The sequence below is a fragment of the Leptonotus elevatus genome, chromosome 6, assembly GCF_054856555.1.
Source record: "Leptonotus elevatus isolate MCC_2025b chromosome 6, RoL_Lele_1.0, whole genome shotgun sequence".
NCBI lineage: Eukaryota > Metazoa > Chordata > Actinopteri > Syngnathiformes > Syngnathidae > Leptonotus > Leptonotus elevatus.
In genome coordinates this window covers 11,370,656-11,383,360 of record NC_141244.1, presented here as the reverse complement: position 1 = coordinate 11,383,360, position 12,705 = coordinate 11,370,656, and the positions used below count along the sequence as shown (strand labels likewise).

The 12,705-nt window shown below is 40.5% G+C and overlaps 1 protein-coding gene across 1 annotated transcript in view; it reads right to left on the bottom strand.

Annotated features, from left to right (window-relative positions):
- Positions 1-12,705, bottom strand: part of dnah5 (dynein, axonemal, heavy chain 5) — a 93,553-nt gene that overhangs the window by 3,474 nt on the left and 77,374 nt on the right. Inside the window, exons 80-86 of the mRNA XM_086079430.1 lie at positions 12,171-12,416; positions 11,820-12,039; positions 9,819-10,024; positions 6,988-7,191; positions 3,537-3,752; positions 871-1,083; positions 199-351 (exon numbers count right to left, since the gene is read on the bottom strand). Of these exons, the coding sequence (XP_085935556.1) occupies positions 199-351; positions 871-1,083; positions 3,537-3,752; positions 6,988-7,191; positions 9,819-10,024; positions 11,820-12,039; positions 12,171-12,416 (1,458 nt within the window). The remainder of the gene's footprint in view (positions 1-198; positions 352-870; positions 1,084-3,536; positions 3,753-6,987; positions 7,192-9,818; positions 10,025-11,819; positions 12,040-12,170; positions 12,417-12,705) is intronic.

Genomic DNA, 12,705 nt, shown 5'->3' with positions numbered 1-12,705 from the left:
TCAAACGTAACATATTTTATCATGAATAAACGGGGCTTGTAGCAGTCCTTACCGGATCACCAGCCATAAAAGCTCAATATCGGACCTGCTCTCCTATCACCTGGGACTTTGTGTTTGTACAAATGGCCGCCTCTCCCTCTACCCTACCATCTGGTACCCCGCCTCATTGGTGGGCAGGAAGCCCGATGCTGTGTGTACCTGTCTCATAGCTGTCAGAAATCCCTGCGGGTTGAAGAAGCCAGTCATCCAGAAGCAATTTGGTCGCCCCTCAAAGATCCAAGCCTGAAACTGCCGGTTACGCTCAAGTAACTCCGTGAACCAAAATCCCAGAGTGCTGGAGGCCCATGATTCCTTCAGAAGATGACACCACAATGTTACGACGTAAACGGCCGGCTACGCGGTTCAGAGAGGGCAAAAGGGAGACATGAGAAACAGTGAAAAGGAATCAATACAATACATTGTATTTTCCCTTTGGTGAATTGCTCGACATCTTGTGTTAAGTGGATGTCTTTTCAGGAAGACTTGTAACCTTTGCCAAGTGAGCGTGCTATCAATCCAATATATTTCCACACGCTGGAGGCACCGTGGCTAATTTGCTGTGCTGACTGACCACCTGTTGATATCGGCGAGGCATCTGTGTTAAAAGTTCCAAAATACATTTCAACTCGCCAAGATAAAAAATCGTGTCCACCCGTCCTATTTCTGAACCACTTTCGAGGTCAGTTCCTGATCCAGAAACAAGCTCTAGCTTGTCCCGAAAAAGCTTCCTACTGAATTGTGTTACTCAAAATCTGTAATACTAACATTGTTTTCAATTTTGCTTGTACATTGACAATCCATTTGTCATGCCATGATATGGTATAAGCTGACCTTCTTCCAGCGCTCAGGAATGCGTGCGTCATACATGCAGTCTAGGGCGTCTCGCAGGTTCTCGCTCATGATGATGGTGCCGTCGATCGCCAACTTGAGATCAGTTAGGGTGTTCCGCACCAGAACTATGATCCTCTGCATGCGGTCTATCTCCTGGCGCAGGAAGATGTTCATCGGCTGGAAAGGGCCCATCTTCTGAAGACGTTCTCTCACCTGGGGAGTTTGTTTTGTGCGTAAAAAAATGGACAGTGGATTTATTTAGTACTGCGTAGGTGCTGGGATGCCAAATGATAGTCATTAAAATGATTGAAGAGAGGGATTTGCCTGCCAACAATAATGGGTGGAATCATCCTTGTTGACACCGTAGACGTGAAATGCTGTCAGTGGGATCTCTAACAGGAAGCGCCAGCAACGGAAATTGTCGTCAATTACGTTTAAGCGGAAAAAAGTCTTGGTCAGCTCTGACGTGATCATTAAGGGCGGTACATTAAAGAGCAGCAAAGGCTTGCGGGTGTTTGCGAACGTAGCGAATGTTGGCTTTTGTCAGGGTTCGTTAAAAGTTGCAAACCTTTGCAAAAAGTTTTAATGGTTGCAAACATTTTTTCGGGTATCAAATCCTATTAAAAAAAAATCTAACATCCCTATATCATATCTAGCATTCATTTTTTTCATGGTTGTAGTTCATATGATATGTGTTTTCAGAAGATAGTGGCCGTTTTGCAATCAGGAACTAGAAGTTAGATTAGAAAATGTCCATTCATTTCATGCAAACTTAAGGGAAAATACTATATTGGGATATATAGGTCATTCTTTAAAATTATCTGTCAGTATTTTGGGGGGGATTTTATGTACTAGTGGTATCGGTATCTGTATCGGTGACTACTCAAGAGTTGAGTATCGGTATCGGTCTGAAAACATTTGGTATTGAACATCCCTAGACGTCGTGCGTGCTTGTTCCTAGCTGCACGTGCGCACTTCGAGTGTTTGTAGCATGTAGTCGCTGAGCTTCGGACTCATTCATCATTGTAGCTGCGAGAGGAAATCCGTCTATGAAGTGAGGCCAGCTGCAGAGACTGATGAAGATGATGATGAAGATGAGCCCGCACGTTCCCGACATTTGATAGGCGTTTCCCCCGGACGAGCAGGAGAGCTGGTAGGATGGTCTTCCCGCATACGCATTTGAACTCATTCACTGCCATTGACGACTATAGATGTCAAAAATCCATTTTAACTTTTTTCTATTAGTTATTTTTTCCCCACATTTTTTAACAAGAGTATGAAAACCTAGATTTTTTTTATTGTATATTCAGAACAGATAAAAAAATTGTGATTAACTCATTCACTGCCATTGACGGCTAAAGATGTCAAAAAATAATTTTAACTATTTCTATTAGTTTAACATTTTTTCCCCACATTTTTTAACAAGAGTATGAAAACCTAGTGTTTTTTTATATTGTAATAGAACAGATATAAAATTTGTGATTAATCAATCGTGAGTTAACTAGTGAAGTCATGCGAATAATTAGGATAGCAAATTTTAATCGCCTGATGCCCCAAATTTTCTAATAATCTTTTCTTTAAAAAAAAAAAAAAGATTATTTTAAAAATAAAAATAAAAAGATTATTAAAAAATTAGGGGCATCAGGCGATTAAAATTGTTAATCGTAATTATTTGCATGACTTCACTAGTTAACTCACGATTAATCACAAATTTTATATCTGTTCTAAATGTACAAAAAAAATCTAGGTTTTCATACTCTTGTTGACAAAAAATGGAAAAAACTAAACTAATAGAAATAGTTCTAATTAATTTTTGACGTCTATAGCTGTCAATGGCAGTGAATGAGTTAAAAAAAAGTGACAAATGGGTCTTCTACTTTTTGAGAAGATCCTTGAATACACTTTTAACAGTTAGTTTCTGAGAGTAAAGTGGCATGACTCGCCTTCCTCTACTCATCTCATCATTAACCGCATCTCCACACTACTACTGTACTTACAATTTTTATTTGGATCCAGATTATTTTATTTTGCTATTTGATAAAAAAAAAAAAAGTAAATTCAACACACCATTTTTTTTTCAGGGAGTGACAGGTGACAAACCTTGTAAACAATTCTCGCACCTGATGAACTTGCCTTCATTAATTTGGTTGTTCAAATTTGCACTAATGTATTTACTATTTATGTCATAGAAATGGATCTTGTGTAGTGTGAATTTATGGCACATTATGAACACTGAAAAACATGTTCAGGATGTGAGGTTTCTATAGCTACTACAATAACAGTGATTATTCGTAATTCATTATTTGCAGCTTTTTCAAGTTAACAGCATTTCTTGGAAAATTCCTAATGTGATACTTTTGCATCTTCTCTTCCACTGGTTCTCTGGTACTATATAGTACATTGGTGTTAATTGATAAACACTCTATTGCTTTCATCAGCTATCCTTCTTTGTTTTCAGAGCCCTGTGTTCTCTATTACTGTCTTCGACGCGCACTAATGCACACTCCGCCCCTCTATCTACCTTTACAATCCTGCCACTTAGCACGTTAACAGTGAAAGGTGAAGAATATTTTGCTGTACTGAAACACTCCCCTCAGGGTTTTCACATGCACCCAACAACACTCAGTCAAACGCACGAACACACACACACACACAAGCCGACTTACTTCAAAGGGTACATAGTCCGCGGGCAGTTTCTCCAGCATGTCGTCAGCCAACCTGGACACCACAGCCTCTCTGGTCTCCCCTTCCCCTGATGAGCTATCTTTAGGCTGAATACTGAGAATTGTGTCCAATACGTCCTTTGCCAATTTACTTTGGAAGGTGATGTCTGCATTCGGGTGCAGACCAAACACCTCTGGAGTGTCATAGGCTGGAAGACCCTGAAGAAAAAATAAATAAAAAATCAAGTTATTACATAATGGTGCCCTGATTAGATCCCACTTTTTTGTCAAATATGTGAAAATGAGTCTGTGGTCTATTTAAGTGTGACATATATGCGGTTGGTGGATTGGATGCAGATAAAAGGCTTACAAAACAGTTGAATTTGAATTTGGTCCCATTGTGATGTATACAGCGAGACAAGCAAGAAAATGGCGAGGAGCGCTTGTGTTGCTTACTGCAAGTTACTTTGATTCATTCACTTGTTTATTCATTCCGGATTTTCACGAACCGTTTCACAATGGTGCAAAAATATGGCGAAACTTCTAGATAGTATTCACATGACGTCATTTGTCTCACATTGTACTGTATGCCGTTCACGGGTCCATGGAATGTCAAATGGGAACGGACAAATAGGTGTCCGGAATTGCAAAGATAAATCGAAAGGATTTCCAACCGACAAAGTCTACCAAAGTGTGTTCTGACCATTTGGATTAAGGTAAGTGTCATTGTAAGATGGTAAAAATGCTTGATATATGTGAGCTGCTACCCGTGGCTAGCTCTGGCTAAAAGTAGATCTGGTTGTCAACGTGTTCGAGATCTCTCCAAATACCCTCCTTAAGATCTCTTATTTTCCTTTCCCAACAGCCTAAAAGTTTTTGTTAAAGTGTACAAAAATAAGTGATAAATTAACAAGGTTGTTGTAACATCCTAGCGCAGCTAGCATACCTAGCGCGGTCAGGGAACTGGCTAACTTGCTGGGGATTCTTCGCCTCAAATTCACAATTTATTAAATGCACATAGCAACCAATAAAAGCCGAAAGTACAGAAGACGCAAGAATGTCCGTGTTTTGTGAGCCATCCTACATCAGAGCATACGTTGCCATGTTGTCCGGCAAATGTTTGTAATCCAATCGATTCAACTAATCAAACATTTCTACGTGTATTGCTGCAAAAAGTGTTGCGCTAAATCTTCCTTATACATCTTGCTTACACAAGTAACGTTAGAGGAAGCTGGGGGTGACATTTGTCAATAACAAAAGAACATTCAGTGTAAACACAATAAAAACACAACTGCGTCCGCTGGGAAGTTGCCCCAACATGAGGGGCAGGCTCGCGATCCTTTGACGTCAGTGAATACTATCTATAGGCTCATGAGTCATTATTCAAGTAGAGTACATGCACAATTGCAGCGGAGTTGAGGAATAAAGTGTTTCAATTAATTTGAAGAAACACCAAAGCGTTACGGAATCAGAATTGTGCTGCGTTTGGCACATTTCTAAGAGGTTGGCCACAGTGGCCAGCCATAGTGCACTCGGCCACGGCACGGCACAAACAATTTTCTTCTGACCACGTTTATTCCTGGAAAATGTTTGAGCGCTATCCCTACAGGCTTTAATATTACATTGGGTAGTTTTTCCTCCAATAGTAGTAGTTTCTGCAATCTTCTTATTTTGCATGCATGAGGCAATCCTTCTGCAACAGTAAAATTGACAAGCCATGAAGCCATCACAGGAGACCGAGCATCAAATCCCAAACAAATGAATGTAGAGTAGAAGAAACCCTGAGGTCTTTCGTGCAGTGATTATTTAATTTCACGTTCATTTCAAATTCATGTATAGGAGAATATTGAGATCGTATCTGTCGAGCTGAACTACTGGCGTGCACAGGTAGACCCCTAGTGGTGCTCACACCCTTGCCCCTCTGCCCTCTCTCAAAAAAAGGGCCCTTTGGAAAGTCCTTTTTTTTTTTTCAATAAACACTTTACTGACGACAGGTCAATGCTGACACAATCTTTTAGAAAAGCTGCATGATTAATCGCGTGTGAAAACCCCCCCAATATGCTTGCGCCCTACGCGCGCAACCGACTTAGCTCTCTCGCTCGCTCGCTTCCTTTGTCACGTGAATGCTAATTACCCACGGTCGCGGTGTGGGACAGACACAGTGTTATGAATCCAGTGAAATTGTATTGTTTGTTTGCCCTCTATTCCCTACCTATAAACATTTAGCTGTGAAGTAGCATGTCTCATACAGCAGAAACAACTCAGCATAAGTTAGCCGATATTAGCCACCTAGTTTAAAATGCTATATGCTAATTCAATAATAGATAACGCGATAACCACCACATAGTAAGACTAATGACGATGAAAGGAAGCTCTCTGTGATCTGTGAATTGAAAAGCATTGGACTTTGGATCATTGTAATTTGATTTGTGGGGATAATTTTGACTTCAATATGTGACGAACTGTTGTTTGTGTCTGGTTTGTATTATGCTAGTAGTCACAGGCAAAAACAATCCAATATGTCATTGGTGATCGAAGCATTTGCATTGAGTTGCATTGAGTTGCATTGTGGAAATATCAGAAATGCCCGGATGTTTGGAATTGTCAATTGCCTGTGAAAAATACCCTTTTGCCTTCTTGTAATGACAACAGACAGTCTTATTCATTCTCATGCCATTGGTCGGTTTGGTTACAATTGGTCTATTTATTTAGTAATTGTAGCATAATGCCTAGAAAGGAGAGGCTGAAAAGGGGAAAAGAAAAGGAGCTACAGCAAGCAGTCAAAGGAAGCATCTCTCTGCTCTCTTGGATGAAATCGAAGACGCATGAAGATGAAAGGTCAGACTTAGGGTCAAGGCCAGAAAGAGTCATGTTAACTAGAGTTTAGCACCTTTTAAAGATCCCATTTTAATATTGATTTGCTCCTTAAGGTTATTTGTATTGAAAAGTTTTTTTTTTAAGTAGTTTGTACTAAATCAGCAGGCATGAAGTGATTATTATCGAAATGATTAGCTATTATTTAGTACAAACCATAACTGACTACAAGTCTTACAGTCAGGTTGCCCTAATAGCTGTGGGGTATTATTAATTATTATTATTATGTGTGTGTAATATTTATTGAAAAACTTCTATTGACATTTCTAAACATCCCAGCATTTCTGATATGTCCCCAATGCGACACAATGCAAATGCTTCCTTTATACGGTGAAAACAAACGGCAGATTGTAATGCTTTTTCCTGTGACTATCATACAAACGACATCTCATCACATTTTGAAATCATAATAATCCTCACAAATAGAATAACAACAATGTAAAGTTCAAAAAATTTCAATGAGCAGATTTCGTTCACCAAATTGACGGCCATCTCGGAATTGTCAGTAAGGTATATTCCTTGTGCACAAAAAAACGTTGTGCACGTTTTAAAGCAAATACATTGACTGAAATAATCTTACCTGGATATATGAAAAATACTGGTCCACACTGGAACATTTCGGGATGTTATAGCCTTTATAGAAGTTAAACGTAGTTCCAAACATTTCCTCACTAAACCAAACTTTGGCAAAGGTGTTGAGAAGGCGCTTGTCATAGTCATCGGTGACACGGCCCCCATACTGAATTTCTCCAATCATATATCGCACTGTAGTCCAGGACACACCCTGTGGAACAGAAACCACGCTGATGTTACTTTTTAGAATAACAGTAGGCACACACATGCACACATTCTGTACTGTATGTGGATATGTATATGTATATAATACACATACTCTTAATTAACACCATTTGTTACCAGTTGGGTTGACCACTTGAAGAAATAAATGTAAGTATACGCCTCCCTTTTCCTATCAGGAAAAATCATCTCAGGTGCTATTATTTTTACACATTAAATAGGTAACTGCTGAGCCATCTCTGCTGCTAACCAAAGCAACAGCAATGGAACTCAAGAATAAACAGCATAAGAATGCTGTTGAGATTTATTCCAAGCAACATCCATCAAAAATCAAGAGGAAAAGATCAATGTCTTGAAATAGAAAGAGCTAGAAACTATGGGAAAAGGCAACAGTGGCCATGGACACAATCCAGAAGGAAACACAGGCCTCCAAGAATACATCAAAATGCTGGATCCCCTGTGACAACATGCTTAGTGAATGCCTCAGGCAGCAGTAGCCCAGTAAGGAGAAGGAGCCAGATGGGCAGTCATGGAATGACAAGCTTTCATGTATCCCATACAATTTGAAAAAGTGGCTGAAATCGAGAAAACATATCTTTGGCTGGACTGAAAGACAGCACGGAGGCACTAATCATGGCAGCATAAGAACAGGCCCTAAACACAAAATCAATAGAGGCTGGGTTCTACTACATCAAATAGGACGCCAGGTGAAGTCTGTGCAAAGAAGCCCCAGAGGCAACATGTCACAGCAGGGTGGAAGATGCTGGCATGCAAGACATACATGGAACGGCACAACCAGGTAGCAGGAATAGTACAGAAACATCTGTATCTAACCAACCTGCCATAGTGGTGGTGGATAAACGTTAAAAGACAGCAGTCGTAATAGGTGTAGCAATCTCGAATGATAACAGCAGCCGGAAAACGGAACACATAAAGCTGGAGAAATACCACGGACTGAAGGAAGAACTATAGAAAAATGTTAAGGGTAAAGGCAACAGCGGTGCCAGTAGTGATCGGGGCATTGGGGAAAGTAACCCCCCAGTGGATGGCTCCAGCAGAAACCAGGAACAACATCCGACATATCGCGGGCAGCGTGGATCAGCGGTAGGGCGGTTATCTTGCAACCCAGAGGTCGTGGGTTCGATCCCTTGCCATTGTGACCATGTCGAAACATCCTTGAGTAAGATACTGAACCGCCATTTGCTTGATACTGCGTCATCATTCGGTGAATGATTAAAGTTAAAGTACCATTGATTGTCACACCCACTTAAGTGGAGTGAAATTTGTTCTCCGCATTTGATGGAAAAGCGCTATACTGTATAAATGAAGTACCATATCCGTGCAGAAGAGTGCAATACTTGGAACAGCTAAGATCCTGCGCAAAACCCTCAAACTCCCAGGTGCCCTTAAGCAAGGCGTCAAACCCCTCATATTGGCATCTTGAACGTTTTCCCTACCACTTGTTTCCCCCTTTGGCCTGCACTCGCACACTGCGCTGCACTCATCCATGCCCAAACACCTTTGTACATGGCATGTGGGCACTTAAAATTCTCTTCCATTTAGGGATTTTTTTTTGGTAAAGGTTACAGTTAAGTGCAAAGTGGGTGAGCGATCCATTGTAGGAGCAGGAAGGGGCTGTGAGGGTTTGGAGTTGAGGAGCTGAACGGTCGTGGGCACAAAGGTTGCTTTCTCCTCTGAGTCCTGCTGCACGGGCAATTGGCGCCGATGTGCTGCTGCGCACACGTGGAAGAAAGCGTCCTGACTATTAAGTGTGTATATTTCAGTTCTCTGCTGCCGCTTTCACTTGCAATGATGGAGTGAGCGAAACCAGCAGGTGATGGAGAACATCATGACGTTCTGTACAAAGGGGAATGTCTACCCCTAGGCGGTATTGCGACCCATTTTGGGCTTTTTGGTGGTTCTGACCAAGCCATTTAAAAATAAAATACTGCCCACGGCTTAACTTATTCACTCCCAGCCATTTACACTGGAGCAAACCCGTTTGCTCCCGGCTGTTTTACTAGATTTTGACTGATTTTGCAAGGCCCACAGAATATTGTGTTCTATTGCTATGGAACCTCTCAGCATTAGAATATAGATAAGTTTCATTATTATTATTATTATTATTATTCATTATTATTCACAAAGCTGATGAAAACACTGCGGAAAAGAGCTTGTTGTATCATGGCCCTGGCTGATCTCTTATAATCTGCTGCCACCTGCTGTCCATTTTTTGTAAAAACTACCATTGTTTGAAGTGACCTCTTCAGGTCAGAAGCTGAATCAAAGCCTTCTGTACGCTTTAGCATCAAAAACAAACAAAAAACAAAAAAAACGTACAAATACGTTTTTGGGACCATGGCGTTATTTAAAAAAGAACGTGTTGGGAGCAAATGAGTTAAGATGCTCTTAAACTGTTCAATTCAGTTCAGTTCAGTTAAATTCAATTATTCAGTGTTATTGTTAACCTGAATTATTGCAACCTATTGTAACTCGCAGACGATGCACCCAGTTATTTACTGAACGTCGGAGGCCACTATTTGAGGGAATTGACAAACCAACACAGAAAATCTCTGCTCTTCAAAATATTCTCTTCATTTGTCACAGTTTTCTTACCTTCTTGACGTCCATGTCATCAAGGTGGTTCTGAACAAACTGCACGGTGGCATTAAAGTCAGCCTGGTTAAACTCATAGGGAATGTTCCATCCCAGGGGGCCATACTTTCTCCTTTCCTGAACAGTGCTATGAAGAAATGCAACGCCATACAGAATCGGCTTCCACTGGGCCATGTTGCTGACATCCAAAAGGTCCTGGTTAATGCCTGGTGAGGGAAACATGGATGTATGCATTAGCGACAGGTGTAAAATTGGAGTTATGACACAAAGTCTTCCTGAAGCAGAAAGCTTATGTGTTACTTTGGCTGATTTAGCCGGCAACTCAAAGGGGTTTATAAATCTCAAAGATATCACCCACGCCGCTCCAAGTGGATACAAGTGTGGTGAAATGATTTGAAACAGTATGTCATCATAAAATCCTCTGGAAAACAAAAGTGGTTTATTTAGTACTTCGGCTAACAAAAAGTCGCAAAACAACTCTTTTGCGGATTAAGGGGAAAATATGTATATATATATTCTACATGTGTTTGTTTCTGATCTCATACAGAATTGAAATGATCCACTGAAGGAGAACTAAGTGCTGAAAGTAAGTGCACGCCGCACTTTTCAATTGTCCCTTGGGAATCTCATGTATCCCTTCCAGCTTGATGCAGGCACACACAGCTGGTTTATACATATTAATTAAATTATTAATTTTATCCCGCTTGCTCCAAACAAAACAGTCACTTGCTTATTTAAAATTTCAAGAACCTTGCATGCTGTTAGTGTCAGCGCAACCATCTTAATGAATTGATATGCTTATTTTTTCTGCGCAGTTTCTTCTGAGCCACACAAATTAGATATGTTTTGAGAAACGGGGGGGGGGGGGGGGGGTCTGTTAATAACTGACTTACTTTTCAATCATCTATCAGGCGCCTCTGTGATGAACAGATCGATCTGTTTACATTTGTATTCATTTCTGCCATATTTATGCTTGGCAACGATCTTGGACCCAAGTAGAGAATTGACTGAGGTCAGGATGTGTGAATCTTTTTTCTTAGCACAAGCACAATTCGGCTGCCTTGCTTTGAAAATCCTGATTATTTTCCTTTAAAATTAACCTAAGCAAAGAACTGGTCTTGCCGTCTCATCTGAAAGGTGTTGGATCTGTATCAGCAACCTCTTTATATGATTGTAATTAGGGCCGGACCAATATGGATTTTTTTTTAGGCCGATGGCAGGAAAAAAATCCTGATTGATCGGCCGATTAATTTAAAAAAAATATATATATAATGCATAAAATAAAATAAAATCCCCCAATGCATTTTAGTGGGTGTCAATTATTCGCCGATTGTCGCTATTCGCAGACCGGCAGGTGCCAGTTGTAAATATATTGGTCATGGAAATAACTTTCCTTTTCAGTTCCCAAAATGTATTGCGTGGTACAATGCATTTAATTAATGAAGTTAGAAGGACCTTAATCCTTATCATATGTGTGTTTATTTATTAATTTTCTAGCATTATCTTACCTGTGTGTTTGTGTTTCCACAGAGTTTGTGTGTTAATATTCCTTATTTGAAGAAATACCACTCTTAAAGACAATGCTAATTTCAAATTAGCATGTCAACATTAGCACTTTAGCGCTAGCGATGGTTTAAAAACGAAGCATGTTTTGTATTTAAATATACAATGTGTGCAATTCTTCTTCTTGTATGTTTTGTTTTCTAGTGAATTCCAAATGGTTGTCATTAAACAGCTTAAAGGACACTTAGAGATGGCAGAATAGCATACGCTAACCGCTTGCTAAGCAAGACACATGGTGAATTCTGGGTTCATTCACAACATTTGCCCGATTATTTTGACCATAATCAGCCGATTTAATCAGCCGTCCGATTAACTGGTTGGACCCTAATTGTATTATGGACACCAAAAATTTATTCAATATGTATCGGGCGTTACATATGGTTATAAAGGTTATAATGAGTCATCCTACAATGTTTCTGACTAGGAACACTACTGTACCTCCATAGGTCCTTTTAAGCCCCGCCTTCAAGCCCTGTGGGGGCTCATTTGTAAACTTGATGGACATTTGGAGAAGGGTGATAGGGAAGAGTCTGTGAACCTCAGTGGTCATCCACAGGCGGAAACTGTCATGGACAAAGTCTGTCTCTGCTATTATGTCCATTAGCTCATCCATGAAATCCAGACCAAGGTGGCAGTTCTGGAGTAAGGCCCAGCCACCCTGAAGACAATGAATATTGTCATTTTTAAACCTCTGAGAATGTATAATAAGAGGTAACCAAGAGTCCAAAAGACATGCTTTGCCAGAACATGTTACAGAGCGTAAAAAGGAATACATTTTTGGACACTTACATTAGCTATGTTCTGCTGCAGAAGTTTACGGGCATGGACCTCTTGTCCTTGTCCCATGGAGACATATCGGGTCTCAATCTTCAGTCGTTTTCCCAAAGCAATGATGGAGTCTGTTGGGTCAGAACCCATTGACAAGAAACAGATCAGAGGCGTTCGCGAGTCGGATTCCTCCCATGTCTGTTCCAAGTCAAGAATGGCCCCTTCGGTGTACTTCTCCCCCATTGCATCCATTATGTATTTACGGGCCTGCGGGAGATGATCAGAGTGATGTGAGATAAATGAAGCAATGATAATTCAGACGAGCAATTTTGGACAGATTTCTACCCCCCCTTCCCCACTCCCTCTGTATTTTCTGCAAGGCTGTCTACTGAATGAAAGGTTCGAGGTATTTGTTTCCTTCCTTTTGAGTCAGGAGTAAACCTTGCTTAAGAGATTAGAAAAGGACAGCTGCGCTACTGTCTGTAAGTGTAACAAAAACTCCACTTCAGGCTTAAAAGCATAACGCAACTCAACTGTCTATCAGGAGAAAAGTAAA